Raw genomic sequence first — 12,314 nt, 5'->3', positions numbered from 1 at the left:
CTGCCTCAAGTATACAGGCCGGGAACCCGCTGCTTCAAAACACACGCAGCCGAAGCCGGGGAGCCAGCAGCAGCCGGCCAGCTGCCTCGCAGGAGCCCTGTCCCCGCAGGCAGCCAGTGCCACCTCCCGGAGCCGTCCCCGCGCGGCAGCCTCTCCAGGCAGGCCTCCAAAACCTGAGCGGTTGGACTCGCTGTTTTGCAAAGTGCTCATCGTAGGCTTCTTCACACATCCTCTACCAGTTTTAACAAAAGAGGGGAAATGGAAATATAACAATTATCACCGGATTCGGGATATAAGCGCTTTTTTTCATATATAACACAGTAGTACAAAAAGCACCGGGGGAGGAAGAAAAAGAAGAATAGCATGGATAAGCGTCTTCTCTCGTTATAACTTGCCTGAATGTTGGAGACTCACACACAACTCCTGGCAGCCCCTGTGAGCCCCAGCCGCCGGCACAGCAGCTCGGCAAACGGTGCCCATCCCTTCCCTCGCACGCACCACCCCACAGAGCTGGCAGCCCCACTCGTGCAAGGGGACACGGACACGCACGAGACCGCAGCCGACCCACGCCAGCACGGCACCCAGCCACCCCGACCTGCGCTGCCTGCTCGGCAGTGGCCAGGGGCTGCTCACCCTCCAGCCTGGGTCTCAGCATCCCAAACCCACGCTGGTCCAAGGCCACTGGTTTTGAAAGCATCAAATGCATCTCAACTCACAGCCAGGAAAATTACTTTAAAATAAGCTCTCTTCAATCTTCCCCAGACTAACCCAAATCATGGCTTTGCTAGCTTTTATCCACCCCCTTTCCCTTCTTGCTACCTTCGACTTTACAAGGGCATTTCGCTTGCAGCGCTGGCACACCCCGGGGGAAAAGCTTCAAGGAGTATGAAGACCTGCTTTCACCCAGTTCAGACCTAGGTAATCAGATGTATGCACAGCCTGAATAATTGTGTTCCCTGAGCAGGGGTTTTGTTTTTAAAAACAGCCTCAACTCTGGTGTTTGCACATTTTTACATTTTCAATTTAAATTCTAAATTTATTTACCCATACTGAATATTCACACGCAAGTCTCAGGTCCCTGTGAAGAAATGACTGCATTCCTTATGCAAACACACCCGGACACGCATGCCAGCAGGTCCACCACTGCCTCCAAATTTCTGCGAAACCCCTCATTTGAGTTTTAGACCACTGGACACCAGCAGATTCAATGTGCAGCATCAGCCACCAGTTCCCTAGCAAGTGGTGTCACTTCTAAGAATTCAGGTTTAGATTTTCAGTTTTCGTGGCTTACCAGCCACGCAAAGCCCACGCAGCACGTCGTGCTGAGGTAAAAGGGTTGGTCTCAGCATGACAGACGCATGCTACTACGGCGGAGCTGCGCAGGTATCCCATGGGAATCTGGGATTGCCTGTCAGATGACAAAGATTATCCTCCTACTTTATAGAGTCTCCTCATTTGATTAGCTTTGGCTTTAAGCAGCTGACTTCATTTTCATCCCATTTAAGTCTTCAGGACTCTGAGCAGGAGATGACAACTAAAACCTAATCACCCCTCTGAAGCAACAGAGCGCCAGCCTGTCTTCTGCTGGTACAAAGCCATTTCAGTTCAAAAGGATCACCTACATCTCCCCACCCATCCTGTAACTCCTATTTTTGCCTCTAGTTCCACAAAAGCGGAGTTTTAGTGAACAGCTTCTCCAGTTTGGGCTAAAACAGTTTCAAGCCAGGTGTTTTTTGTCCAGGAAGATCTGACTTGCATTCGAAAGAAACGTAAGGCCAAGTGACTGCGCCAGCTACATCCCCACCCCAAAATTGCCAGAAGAAAGAAAAACGTAACCGCAGAAGTTGCTCTGCGTCTTCAGCCTGCTGAGCAAGATTCCTTTTCATGTGTCCAACCTATTTTTCCAAAGGCAGTTCCGCATTCTCAGCTATATTAAGATTTGTTACTTAAAAAAAACACGCACATTTTCATCTCACCTCCCAAGATTCAACATAAAGACAGAATGTAAAAATAGAGCATTGTCAAGCCCAAGCACTTACAAACATGAGTCAAACCCTCAAAAGTTACGCAGATTTTCTTTAAAACTGAGATTTCTAAAAGTATTAGAAACCTGTTCTCAAGTTATTTTGCTTGCTTGGCAGGTAAGCCTTTAGTCTATATTTGAATCAGATTTACAGGCTTTTCTCTCCAAAGAAAGCCAGGCTTTATTTTCCTTTTTTTTCTTTTTGGTTGATTTTTTCATGCTTTATTGTTATTAATGAAAACTGAGATTCTTATTGAAATGGCTCCACAATAGCAAGGTTTAAAGCTTAAACAACCAAACAGCACAAAACCTGTGAGCTGGTATGAGCTGCTAGCCCCCCACACCTGGTGACGTTCACCCCAAGACGCTACAGGACCCTCCTCCACCCCCCACCAGGCTGGGTTTCCTGCAGCCTTTGGGGCAGATGAGCAGCAGCCCAGCCACACACAGCGAAACACCCAAGGCAGAAGGATTAAAGCACCTCCTCCGGGATCACGCTGGAAGTCAGCGTGGGAAGAAGCCAGACCTCAGGACTTCCCGGTCTGCTTTACCCACCCCACCACTCCCGCCCCTCCTCACCTCACTCGGAAGAAACATGCCATGCCTATGTTCAAATCTGCGAGAAACGATCTTCCATTTTAATAATGCAGAAAAAAAAAAATTAATCCGGCAGCTCTGCTGTGTGCCCTCAAGGAAGGGCAGCAGAGACAGCCAAGTTCTTTCTACACAGCACCTTTTTCTAACAAGATCTGCCTTTCAAACAAACCAGGAAAAACAGCCATAATTAAAGGGCAATCAAAGCGCTGCAGGAACCTCGCTGTCAGCGAGATGAAAGATGCCTTTTTTAAATGAAGGCTTGCATACCCAGATCTCTCTCCTGAGTTTATCTTGGACGCCGTGCTCTTTTGTCACACAAAAAGCACCAGCAATTTTGATTAGTCCAAAGGCTACACACGCAGCAGCTTTAGATGAAATGCCACCTGGTACAGCCTCTTCTGACTCACTGCAAAGCAAAGTTGAAAAGGAATGCTATGTAGGTACGCATCAACAAGGTCTGGGGTTGCCATAGGTAGTGGCAAGCAACTCGGATGGGTATTAGCACACCGTAAGCTCTGGCCAGTCCCCAGCAAACACAGGCAAGGGTGAGACTGTAATGGCCCCGTAACAGATCACCCCGTTGGGTGGTCTTATAGGTCCTTCTGGGTAAGACCCTACAGTGACAGACTTGGGACTATTCCAGTCTGACCACCTTGCTCCACACAGCTTTCATTTCAATACAAGACAGGTAAATTTAATTCACCTCCTTCTATTTATGCTCCATTATATTTTTGTACCCAGAGGATGACGACATCACTAAATAATTTAAGTCCATTGAGTATTTCTCTCTCTATTGAGAATGCAGATAAAACTTTCTCTCTTTTCTAGCAGTAGCAGGCAAAAGCCTCTCATTTTAATGTTATATTTAACTTAAAATTGTCAGGATGCTTTCGATTTTGTATCACTGTGTTTGGACAGAATACAGAGTTCGGAGCCTACAGCCTAACAACCAGGTACATGTTAAACTGCAATAAGCTTCTTTCCATGGAATGCAGCTGGATACTGTTTTTCTTGACCTTGGCTAAGTAATTTCAATGTTCTGCCCAAGACACAGTAGACAAAGGGATTCCAGTGTGTCCTGGAACCATTTCCCCAACACAAAGGCAGGGTCTCACCTACGGACTGGTCACTGCACATCCTGCTCGCAGACCAGCCCGAGGCCACACGCAGCCCTCGCACAACGGGACCCACAGGACCTCCGCTGCATCTCACTTTGCTTTGCCTCAAAGCAGCAAGGCCACAGGACAGGAACCAACTCCCCCCTCCTCATCCTGCACAGACTCCCTCGGAGCACCAAGGCACATGCCCCATCCAACACTATGGCTGCCAGCGGGAGTTCTGGCAATGCCAGTGCAAAGCCCAGCCGCCGACAGCTCGCTTGGTCTCCCGCGGACGCGTCTGCCCTTCAGGGGTATGCAGCCATGCAGTCACAGCACTGCTTGCTGGCTAGCTGAAGGAGCAGCCCCAGGCCCAAATTCCACAAATCCCTCATTTCTCAGCCTGCCACTACAGAAAAATTATCCGGAGGCTCAACGGTTGTTATTTAAGTGCTGATGGCTGAAATCACGTGGATTCTCTAAAGACTTAGACAAATGTAAACACAAAAGGGAAAAATAAAGGGTCCCTTCCTTAAGATTTGTCCACATGGGTGTATACAAGACAGGCCTTCACGTTCTTCATCTATGCTGTGAGCTGGCTGGATGCAAGCCACCTCCACCCCAAGAGCCTTACGAATGACACTAGGGCAGCACTGAGCCCTTCTGAGAGGCAGGGCTGCCAGCCCGGGCACCGTGCTGTGCTAACGCAGCTACACGGCTTCCAGGATCGGCGCTGGGTCACGGCCAGGCAGGGCAAGCACAGGTCTGCCTGCACGCACCCGCGGAGGCACGTCCTAAGAAAGCAGCGCTGGGAAGGCTGCTCGGTCTTTTAAAGAGAGAGGGGGGGGAAAAAAAAAAAAAACAACACAACCCACAAACCAAAAGCCAAAGCTCGGTACAGACCATCTGAGAGGTGGCTAATCTTGCTGCTCTCACATTCGTTTCTTCACGTCCCACATGCACCGCAGGTTTTGCATCAGCAGGAGGTGAGCCGAGAGAGAGATAAAAAAAATTGGGCAACTCGTGCACCTGTGGGCTCCCCAGCCGGCTCCTGCCTTTGGGATCGGATGCTCCAAATAAGGCTTGTCTGGCAGATGTGCGACAGGGCCGCATCCGCTCCAGCTCCGCTCAGCCAGGCCCAGCACTGTCCCGCTCGCAGCCTGGGGAAGTTACCTTCGCCTTCAAACCCACCAAGCCCAGTTTGGGTGACTGACACAAAACACGGCGTGGGTCCCACACCACGCCAAAGAATGCCGAGTGGGAAATATGACCCAGCCCCAGATAAGAGAATGAAAATGAATGCCAATGAACGGAAAATACATATTCCTGCTCACAATGAGCAAGACTGATCATTATTCCAACCTGCTGTGAGGCAAGGAAATAACAGGAACATCTCTGCTTGCAACACGTGGGAAACCCAGGGACAGAGGTTTCCAGTCCTACTGATGCTTCCTCACACCCCACGCTCTGATAAGATAAAGGTGTCAGCTTTTGTTGGGTTGGTTGGAAAGAAAGTAAAACCAGCAGTTTGGCAAAAAGGTGGCAATATGTACAAAACCAAACAAAAGACCCCATCCCAAAAAAACCACACGCCCCCCAACCAAACAAAACAAGCTCCCAAAACAAATAAACCAACACAAAACTGAAAGAATTAAGTCTACAAAGGCATGAAAATGGCTGGAAAGGACGTGTGGCCATCAGGTATAAAAGGAATGGAGAAAAGAAAACAAAAGAAAAAACCCCACGCCTCCCAGTTTTCTCTATACAAAAGCTAATGTCAGGAAGACTTTTCTTCCAGCTTTACAAAACACCCTGGGAGCTCTGTAGTTGGTTGGAAGACCAGAGGGATAGCGGAGTTTGAGACACCAAGTTCTGAAGAAAAACTGTGAGTTGAAAACCTGCTGCTAATTTGCAACACTCAAAATCAAAGGCACCACACGCTTGTTTTCAAGAAAACTCAGGACAGAGCAGGGAGAGGTCTGCATTAAGAGGCAGGTAAGCAATACTTGCTATTACTTCCCTATGTCACTACTCCAAAGGCTGTGTGTACTTGTGGTCTGCAGCTTTGGCTTCAAACCAGTCTCTTTCCTTTAAGTATGTCTGACTCATCACATTTCATAGTTTCATTTCCAACTTGCCAAACCTGTACCTACTCAATGCTGCTGAAGGTGGCAACACCTTCTTTAATGAGGCATATGACTGCTGTTTCATTACAATGGCATCCATACAAATGCATGCAATATTCATCAATCAAAAAAGCTGAAATTCTTCCTACAGTGAACACCAAGTGAGGATTACGCTAGAATAAATTCTTAGAATAAATCAGTGGTGTATACCCCAGCTCTACTTTCAAGTTGTAGCAAGAGATCCACCCTCTCCAAAAACTGAGTTCATCTGAACAAAAAATCACGCCTAAGAACTTCAGTCAATACACAGAAGGATCTGCCAGAAGACCACCCTCATTGCCCAATTTGCTATTTCAAAAGGCCAACCCAAATTAGCCGCAAATTACCTTAATAGAGAACCACTCCACCTTTCTTGGGGAAAAAAGAAAAAAAAAAAAAGCATTGTTTAATTGCTCTGTCATTCAGGGCATGACATCACTTAAGAGATATCACAGCACCTCCCCTTTGGTGGAAAGACAGCAAAAAAGCTACCATGATATTCTCCATCTTGAAATGCCTGTTACACCCTCACCATGTATTCCTTTTTAGCAGAAAGGGTCTTTTCACACAAAGCATCTGGATTATAACACCTTTTTTTTTTTTGAAGGAAGGAGTGGGAGGACAATAAAGCCCTTAATGTGCAGTGACATCATTTTTGGCTACAGTCCCACCATGCAGCCTAAAGCAAGCCAGACAGACCACCTCCACCGGGGCCCTTCTCTGGGAGCTGCTGGAAGCAACGCTATGTTGCAGAAGGGACCCGTTGGCACGCGTGGAAGAGGTGCAACAGCAGGGTCCTTGCATTGTTAGGACTACAAAAATGGGGCAAGGAGGCTCTCGAGATCACCGCGCAGACAACAACTCACCCTGTTCAGACATGAGGTCCCAACCCTCCTGTTCCACCGGGCACGAGCTCAGACGGGATTTGAGCAAAGCAGGATCCAGCAAAGCCAGTTAACCCTGGGGGAACCAATCTGTCCAGACTGTCCAACTGCCACTGACCTGCAAGCAGGCCTTGTCCCCAGGCCAGAGTCAAGGGACAGAGAATTTGCTTTATAGCCTAACGGGTAACACAACAGAGGTAACAGGACAACGGCCACCCTTATGAATAGGAAACACTTGAAAGAAATGTACATTTAACCATGCACATCGTGGCAATTTTCATGAAAAGACCTCTAATGGGTATCAACCAAGAGAAGGAGAACCCAGCATGCTGTACAGACCAGGGAAGAGATGGTTCCTAGCCTCACAACCCAAGCCTACAAATGCTTCTCCCAATTGACTAACGGAGGTCAAACACATAAAAAGAGCTGCAACGACAGAATTTCTCTTCCCTACCTTCAAAATCCCCTGATTTTAAAGATGGCCAAGCCTGCTCAGTCAATGAGGAGGGGCAGGCACCTCCAGAAAAAGCTCCATCCCAGCTCTAGACATCCTTAATGAAGTCATAGAAACAAAAGATGATGAGCTGTGTTCAGACATCTAAGAGCTGTTCGCAGGAGAAGAACCCCACCTTGACTGTCTCCCCAACACAGCAGACATCCGGCACAGGGTGGGAAACTGTTTGAAGTCTTCACAAGCCTCAGGGTAACTCCAGCATTACCTGTTGCATGCAAGCAAGTATCAGCTACACATCTCTGTCAGATTCATCAGACCACACTTCCACCTAACCAGGATGGCTCCTGACTGAGTCAAGGTGTGCTGGCTTTCCTAAATATCCAATTCAACAACTCGCCAGTTTATCAACTAATTTCCCAGTTCACCATCTCCTCCTTTCTCTGCACGATTGCCTCCTCATCCAATTCTTCCCCTCCCCTGATTTGTCAGGTGGTGGGGTCAGACCTCACTTCTAACACAGACACCTGGAAGCCCATCAGAATCACTGCCTCCCCACTCTGCAGCATCTCCTGTCAATCCTTCTCCCCTGTCCTCACTCTCCTTCCAGTCAAGAGCATCACTTCAGGGCAGTTTGTCTTTTCCTCTTCAGTCTCAGCTCCTTTTGCTGCCTCAGAGCACAGAGGCTTTGGATCACAGGTCCTTTTCCAGCTTGAACACACTCAGAGAACACTTAACCCACCACTACTACATTGAGTGGCCACTTCTAGCGGCTCCTGTGATGTCCCAAAGCAACAGAAGAGGGCAGAGAGGAGCTGCCAGAAAGCACCACGCAGTATTTCCTCTGAAACCCACGGACACTGCCTTGTCCCAGAGCGGGAAGTGTCTGTCACGCACGAAATACTCCTGGTTTCTACACAGGCTGGCTCACGAACAGCACACCAACGCAGCCAGCTGCGTGACAGCTCCATCCGTGCAGAGCCAGACCTGCCTGCTGTGCCCGGTGTCCAAAGTCCTGCAGCTGCCCTCAGCAGTCCCAGCACAACACAACTGGGAAATACCGGTTGCTGTGGGGATCTCAAACATCCCTTCTGTCCCCCAAATCCGCGGCTGCAAAATCCACACGCTTCCCATGCTACAGAGCGAGCACATGACTCACATTGCCTGAAAACAGTGTTTCTTCACCAGAAAGCTGTATTTTACAGAATCCCTAAGTGCCCCAAGCGGACTGGCAAAGCACCCTCGGGCAGGGCAGGTGGGACCTCCTGCATGGACAAAGCAGCAGACGTCCCATACTCCTGTGCATCCCCCCAGTGAGAGCTAGCACAAGAAGGGCAAGTGCCTGGTCCCAGAGCTGCCAGGGGCAACTTCTTGTGATAGTATGCCATTCCTCCCTTAAATCCAACAGGCACTTGGAGCCCCAGGTGCCTAAGTCAGTATTTACACCAAAAACCCCCAGACACACGGCCTCATCACCTCCCATTTGACACCTCTGCACAGCACCAAATCATTCATTCCCACAGCAAACTGGGAGCAAGGTTAGGAGGAAAATGGGAGAAGCAGCAACCCCAGAAGAATGATTTGGCTCGGGTCCAGGTAACTCCAGGGCTCAGGAAGCAAGTTTCTAATAATCAAGGCTTGCCGGCTGGTTAAACATACCATTTATGCAACACTGTTGCTGTTATTAAACACAAGACGCTCTATTTATTACTGTGGAGGACTTTCTGCAGCATCAGAAACTCGCCTCTCTCTATTCCTGGCTTTCTTCATACACTTCAAGACTGTTGTTTGGGGGCAGGAGGGTGAGGGAAATTAAAAAAAAAAAAAAAAAGGAAAATAAAAGAGAAAGAGCACGCAAGGTAAATGAACCATGCAATAAAAATTGTTGAAATTGGCTCAGGCATCTCCTGATAAGATCACAGGAGTTGAGAAAGAACTGCAGCTCTACTGGTGAGAAATCCAGCCATTGACAAAATGCATCCACTCGGAGAAAAGAAATAGAGCTAAACAGATGCTTAAACACATGGAGCACTTGCTAAAAATGCCAATTCTTTGAACACTGAAGTCCGGAGTATTTGTGTCTTAATACGATACTGATCCCAAGAGCCAAGGCTTGTACTCTCAGTGTCCATAGGCCCCTCTGTAGGTTCATACAAACCAATACTCAAAGTATATGGAACTCGCACGCCAAGACTTTGAACCTGGAGGTAAATTTGCCTATGTAGCTACAAAACCAGTCTGGGCATGGCTTGCTGTACCACCTCATCCCATGAAGTTCAGCCCTGAGCTGAAATAATCCCTTGAGGGTCCTCAGACCTTTTCAAGCTGCTATTTGCAATTTCACTATGGACCTGCAATCACTGAAACTACTCATTCAGGGGTTTGTAGAGCACCTGGGCAATAACCACCTGCACCAGCTTCGTCGGGCTGGGCTCTGTCACCTGCTGGGAAGGGATGGCTTCCCTTGGGGCTACCACTGGGTTCTCAGCACCAGGTCTAAGCCCCATTCCTGGGTTAGCAGCCTGTCCCTACGGCTGCAGGATGGCTCAGCCAGCAGAGAGGCAGCTGCAGAGCTGCAAAGTGCTTCGAACTCCTTGGGGACCCAAAAATCATTGCTGCGTCTTCATGATCCACCCCTGTGCGCAAATCCTAAGATCTCAAGTACCTTCCAGACACAGATTACCAGCGTTCCTCGAACTGGCCAATGTTAGACTGGCTACAGCAGCAGGTTACAAGTTTGAGAATACTTACTGCCTCCTTTCGACAGCCCTTCTGAAGCTTCATCTGTTTGTTCACATAGCAAAGTGCTTCATGCTTCAAAAAAATCACATCAGCCTTTGAGCATCCTCCAGCAGGCAAGGTCATCCCCGCCATCCCTCTCAACCCAGCTGAAGCCAAAGCCAGCAGACGAATCTGGTGAACCAGGAAGCCTGGCACCCAGCACCAGCCTCAGAAGTAACGTCACGCATGTTGCGATGCAGCACTATTCTCTCAGCAGCAGCACACACAGCTCCTTTCTGCTGCCTGCCAAGCACTCCAACTTCTTCCACAGAGCTGAAACCCAAAAGCAACCCACACACAACCTCTCCCTCTCCCTTTTCTCCAAATTGCTTGTGCAGTAAAGAGCACAGCTCATGGTGACAGCCACTGTGCAGTGACACCATCCCTTGTGCCTCCTGCCGAGCATGGTGGCACACACAGCTCCAGAGGACCTTTGCCTTCTCTGCCGAGAGCTCCGATGTCCCCCAAGCTAGGCCCTTCCTCGACATGGCACTCTGCAGCCACCAGTAGTTTTCCTCATGACAGTGACTAGCACATGACATACCAGCAAGGGAACAGCCAACCTCCAAAGACTGAAGGAAACAATTTCCAATTTCTAATGAAAACCCAGGCAGTAATGCAACTCTCCAAAGAAAACTCCTGCACTTTAACTCCAGCAACAAACCAGTGGAAAATGCCTTTTGAACAGAGAGGACCCTGCTCTGTGACCTGCTGTCCTGGCACCCAGAAGATACACAGGCCTTTTTCAAAAGCTGGAGTAGCTTCAAATAACTGCAGTTATGTACTAGCTAGGGAAGCTGTTTGTACCTACACACCTACTGTAGCGCCCACAGTTCTGAAAAAACATCAGAGTTCACCAGGAGGCTGCTCTAACTTGAAACAGGTCACTGGGTGTAGGGATCTGCGGTTTCGGCAACGCATGCTTTGGGAGCTCAACAGCAGCAGCTACTCCCTCTCCTGCTAAAGGCAAGCTCATTTTGCAGCCTTAACTCCCTCAGAAGCTGCCTCCCTCCAAGCCCGGCTACGCTTCATCACACCTCCCGCGCCGCTTCATCTGCTGTGGAAACGCTCCGTGCTTCCTTTTGTCAGTACTTGTCTGTCAGGGAGGCAGCTCTGCCAAGAACCTTGAAGCAGTTGCAAAGCCCTCCGCAGTTGCACATGCAAACCCTCTTAAGAAATAGCCAGAAGGTTTTGCCTAATGTAGGAGCGTAAACAAACTTGTTATATGCTAATCACCAGGTAGGCCACACACCCTTCCCCTCCCCCAGCCCCCAAATCTGCAAAAGGACAGGAAATATAATCACAGTCACATACCTTTGCTTCCTCGTTTATGTCCCAAGTGAAGGATATGGCATTGTACGCAATCTCCTCAATGTTGCTGATGGTGTTGAAGCTCTCCTTGTAGTCCGCTGTTAGAAAGAAGGATGTATGAGAGAGAGGAAGAGGGATACCACCTGGAGTCCTGCATCACACAAAGCAGCCAGAAACTGCAACTCCTCAGCAACCCCTTTGGGGCAAAGGAAATGGAACGGTACTTAAGAATGCTGGAAATGGTTCTTATACAAAACCAAAAAAAAAACAACAAAGAGGAGGAAGGAGGAAAACGAGGGACTTGGCAGAAATTCCAACCCAGAAACTCCAACGAGAAAGGCAGACATACCAAGTATCACACGTCCTGCGCCACAGCCTGCTATGTGCAGGAAACTCTACCCTGCACAGCAAGGGCATAAGCTCCAATAAAACTCCTTCAATAACAAACAACGATTTGCATGCGCGTCTGCTTTAAGTGCCAAGTGATAAATCCCCGCTTTTATTCACAGAAGGAAGGGACTAGGAGTACAACCCAGCCTTCAGCCAGAGAAGGCTGGAAGCCAGCCAGCCCCAGCCTTGTCTGGAGGCAAGTGGAAATTTGCAGTGTTTTCTTTTTTCACATGTACCAAAGACCAGTTGTGAGTGAAGCTGTGGGAAGGAGGATCATGAGTGTTGAGGTATTTCTGCGAGGATCTTGTCCTTTGAAGAAACACAGTATTTAGGAAAGCCACAGAGCCTATAAGCTGCTCTTCAGCTACAAGCACCAGGACACACCAAAGCAACTCTAGTTTGGAAGGGGGCATTAGATCTCCCAACGCAAAACCCTAAACTCAGCCTGCTCACCAACCAAACAAACCCTCCAACAACCAGCCTCGACAGTAAGCCCTACAAACTACAGCACGAAGCAATCAAAAGCTCTCTCCGGGCTTTCAGCAAAGCTATAGATAGGAGAGAGCATGATCTAAAGGTTCCTTAAAATAACAAAGCTTTAGCAGAAAAAACAAG

The 12,314-nt window shown here is 48.6% G+C and overlaps 1 protein-coding gene across 1 annotated transcript in view; it reads right to left on the bottom strand.

The window, feature by feature from the left end:
- Positions 1-12,314, bottom strand: part of GRHL1 (grainyhead like transcription factor 1) — a 42,969-nt gene that overhangs the window by 19,613 nt on the left and 11,042 nt on the right. Inside the window, exon 8 of the mRNA XM_075445065.1 lies at positions 11,313-11,407. Coding sequence (XP_075301180.1) covers positions 11,313-11,407 — 95 coding nt within the window. The remainder of the gene's footprint in view (positions 1-11,312; positions 11,408-12,314) is intronic.

The sequence above is a fragment of the Opisthocomus hoazin genome, chromosome 2 (genome assembly GCF_030867145.1).
Source record: "Opisthocomus hoazin isolate bOpiHoa1 chromosome 2, bOpiHoa1.hap1, whole genome shotgun sequence".
NCBI classification, from domain to species: domain Eukaryota; kingdom Metazoa; phylum Chordata; class Aves; order Opisthocomiformes; family Opisthocomidae; genus Opisthocomus; species Opisthocomus hoazin.
Note: the sequence above shows the minus strand (reverse complement) of the source record. Positions and strands in the feature narration are given on the sequence as shown.